General features: G+C 58.8%; 1 protein-coding gene across 1 annotated transcript in view; it reads right to left on the bottom strand.

Moving 5' to 3' along the window:
- CCDC130 (coiled-coil domain containing 130) overlaps positions 1 to 3,092 on the bottom strand; it is a 13,624-nt gene extending 10,532 nt beyond the window's left edge. Inside the window, 5 exon segments of the mRNA XM_015850915.2 lie at positions 20 to 93; positions 357 to 412; positions 875 to 957; positions 1,885 to 1,938; positions 2,836 to 3,092. Of these exon segments, the coding sequence (XP_015706401.1) occupies positions 20 to 93; positions 357 to 412; positions 875 to 957; positions 1,885 to 1,938; positions 2,836 to 2,838 (270 nt within the window). The 5' untranslated portion in view covers positions 2,839 to 3,092.
- Positions 3,093 to 3,511: the final 419 nt, after the last annotated feature.

The following is a 3,511-nucleotide window of genomic DNA, read 5'->3' as shown; positions in this document are numbered from 1 at the left end:
GATGGGGGGGATGTGGGGCAGGGGGGACCCACCTGTAGATGGGCGTCGTGTAGTAGTTGCCCACCTTCCGCTTCTCAGCGTTGTAGCGGACGCCTGGGGGGTTAAGGACATGGTAAGAACATGCTAAGGACACACTAAGGACACGCTAAGGCCACATTAAGGTCATGCTAAGGACATGCTAGGGTCACACTAAGGCCATGTTAAGATCACATTAAGGCTGCGCTAAGGACACGCTAAGGTCACATTGAGGACATACTAAGGTCATGTTAAGGACACGCTAAGGACATGCTAAGGTCATGTTAAGAACACGCTAAGGACACGCTAAGGACACGCTAAGGGCCCTGTACTGAACTCACCCATCCCGATGTGGTTCTTGCAGCCGTCGCACCAGATGTTAAATGGCATCTCAAACCTGGGGGGGGGTTATAGGGGTGTAGGGTTATGGGGTTATAGGGGTATAGGGATATGGGGGTATAGGGATATGGGGTTATGGGGTTATGGGGGTATGGGGGTATAGGGGTATAGGGGTATAGGGGTATAGGGGTTATAGGGGTATAGGGTTATAGGGGTTATAGGGGTTATAGGGGTTATAGGGGGTATAGGGGTTATAGGGGGTATAGGGGTTATAGGGGTATGGGGTTATAGGGTCATAGGGTTATAGTGTTATAGGGTTATAGGGTCATAGTGTTATAGGGTTATAGGGTCATAATGTTATAGGGTTATAGGGTTATAGGGTCATAGGGTTATAGGGTCATAGGGTCATAGGGTTATAGGGTCATAGGGTTATAGGGTTACAGTGTTATAGGGTCATAGGGTTATAGGGTCATAGGGTTATAGTGTTATAGGGTTACAGGGTTATATGGTCCCCCCTCACCTGATGACCAGGATCCCTTGGGACAGTTTTCGGGCTCGTTCCCGCAGCGGGTGGGAGCCGTGGTATCTATTGAGGGAGCCGTGCTGGGGGGGGGCACAACATGGGGGGGGTCAGTGCTGCTGCTGCTCCCCCCCCATAGGGCGTCGCTGAACCCATTGCCCATATGAGCCCACCCGCCAAAGGAACCCCCCTCCCCATAGGGGAACCCACCACCCCTATAAGGAAAACCCCCCTCCTCAGGATAGGACCCCCCATCATGAACCCCCACCCTCATAGCGGGACGCCCTCCCGCCGACATTTACCGTTTTTTTTTCTTTCTTCTTTTCCCCCACCGCCCTCCCCCCCCCCCCATTTTAGAGGAATCCATCACCCAACCCCCATAGGAACCCCCCCATACGAACCCACCCCCCCATACGGAACCCAAAAAATGAAAACAAAAATCCATTAGGAGACCCCCTCCCCTAAGGAACCCCCCCATGAACCACACCGCCATTAGGAACCCCACCTATAGGAACCTACGCCCCATCTTAGACCCCCGCCCACTCTAGGACTCCCACCTCATACGAACCCCCCCCCCATAGGGGACCCCCCCCCCACCATAGGAAACCCCCTCCCATTTGAGGGAAACCCCCCCCCCCCCCATAGGAACGCACTCCCCCATAAGGGAACCCACCCCATACGAACCCCCCCCCCCCATAGGAACCCCCCCATAGGACCCCAAGCCCCATATGGGTGCCACCCCCCATAGGAACCCTACCCATAGTAACTCCCCCCATAGTAGCCCCCTCCCCCTCCACAGGAGCCCCCCCATAGTATCCCCCACCATAGGAACCCCCCCCCCATTTGGACCCCAGCCGAATACGACCCATCCCATAGAACCCCCCCGCCCATAGGAGCCCCCCCCCATAGGACCCGATGCCCATAGGAGCCCCCCCCCCCCCCATAGGGACACCCCCATACAAACCCCCTCCCCCCATTAAGACACCCCCCCCCCCCCCCCATTCTCTCACCTTGGCCGGGTCGAAGTCGGGGGGATAATATTTATTGGTTCCTTTGCGTTCGCCCTGTGGGGAGATGGGGGAAAGAGGGTAGGCCCCAGATAGGCCCAAGTGTCATGGGTTTGTAGGCCCCAGGTAGGCCCCGGGTAGGCCTCAGGTAGGCCCAACATAGGCCCAGGTAGGACCCAGGCAGGCCCCACATAGGGCCCAGGTAGGCCCTGGATAGACCCAAGGTAGGCCCAAGCAGGCCCCAGATAGGCTTCAGGTAGGCCCCGGGTAGGCCTCAGGTAGGCCCAAGTAGGCCGCAGGTAGGCCCCAGGTAGGCCTCAGTTAGACCCCAGGTAGGCATCAGGTAAGCCCAAGTAGGCTTCAGGTAGGCTCAAGTAGACCCCAGGTAGGCCTCAGGTAGGCCTCAGTTAGACCCCAGGTAGGCATCAGGTAGGCCCAAGAAGGCTTCAGGTAGGCTCAAGTAGACCCCAGATAGGCTTCAGGTAGGCCCAAGTAGGCTTCAGGTAGGCCCCAGGTAGGCCCAGATATGCCCCAGATAGACTTCAGGTAGGCCCTGGATAGGCCCAAGTAGGCCCCAGACAGGCTTCAGGTAGGCCCCGAGTAGGCACCAGGTAGGCCCAAGTAGACCTCAGGTAGACCTTGGGTTGACCACAGGTAGGCCCCAGGTAGGCCTCAGGTAGGCCCATGTAGACCCCAGATAGGCTTCAGGTAGGCCTCAGGTAGGCCTAACGTAGGCCCAGGTAGGCCTCAGGTAGGCCCATGTAGGCCGCAAGTAGGCCCAAGTTAGGCCACAGCTAGGCTCCAGGTAGGCCCAAGTTAGGCCGCAAGTAGGCCTGAGTCAGGCTCCAGGTAGGCCCAAGTTAGGCCTCAGGTAGGCCCATGTAGGCCCAAGTAGGCCTCAAGTAGGCCCCGTGTAGGCCCCGAGGTTCCTCATCCCCCCGCTCCCCATCTCACCATGTTGCCGGTTCTCTAAGGCCGCAGCTCCGTTACCGGCGGGTGGTTCCGGGTCCCGGTTCGGTCCCGTTGCGGTTTTGGCGGCGGTCGGATCCCGGTTGTTGAATCCCGGTGCTTTAATCCCGCCGGTTCCCGGCTCCGTTCCCGGCTCCGTTCCGGGCCTTCTCCACCGGCTCTCAATCCGCTACTTCCGGCATCAACCCCTTCTCCCCGCCACTTCCGGTTCCGCCCACGTGATCACAACTTCCCTTTTCGCCCCCCCATTCGCCGCAACTTCCGGCCCCGCCCACTTCCGCTGCGCCCCTCGGTGACGTCACCACCCATGTGACCCCCCCGCCCCCCACTTCCGGCCCGGCCTCCCGGCCTGCGCTGATGACGTCACGCAGCCGCAGTGACGTCACGTGGGCACCATCAGGCCACGCCCCCTTTAATGGGGGCGCTCAATGAGGTCAATTAACATGGGGGGGGGGGGGGGGGCTTTAATTAGAAGCTTTAATTAATTAATGGGGCCGGGCCCGACTTAATGTGACCCCATAGAGCCCCATTCATATCTATGGGGCACCCCATAGAGCCCCCATATATAGGGCACCCCATATATAGGGCACCCCATAGACCCCCCCATATATCTGGGTCACCCCATAGACCACCCTATATAGAGATATACAGCCCCCCCCCC

Source organism: Coturnix japonica, unplaced genomic scaffold (assembly GCF_001577835.2).
Source record: "Coturnix japonica isolate 7356 unplaced genomic scaffold, Coturnix japonica 2.1 chrUnrandom585, whole genome shotgun sequence".
Lineage (NCBI taxonomy): Eukaryota > Metazoa > Chordata > Aves > Galliformes > Phasianidae > Coturnix > Coturnix japonica.
The sequence above is the reverse complement of the archived record's forward strand: the minus strand, read 5'-3'. Positions and strand labels throughout refer to the sequence as shown.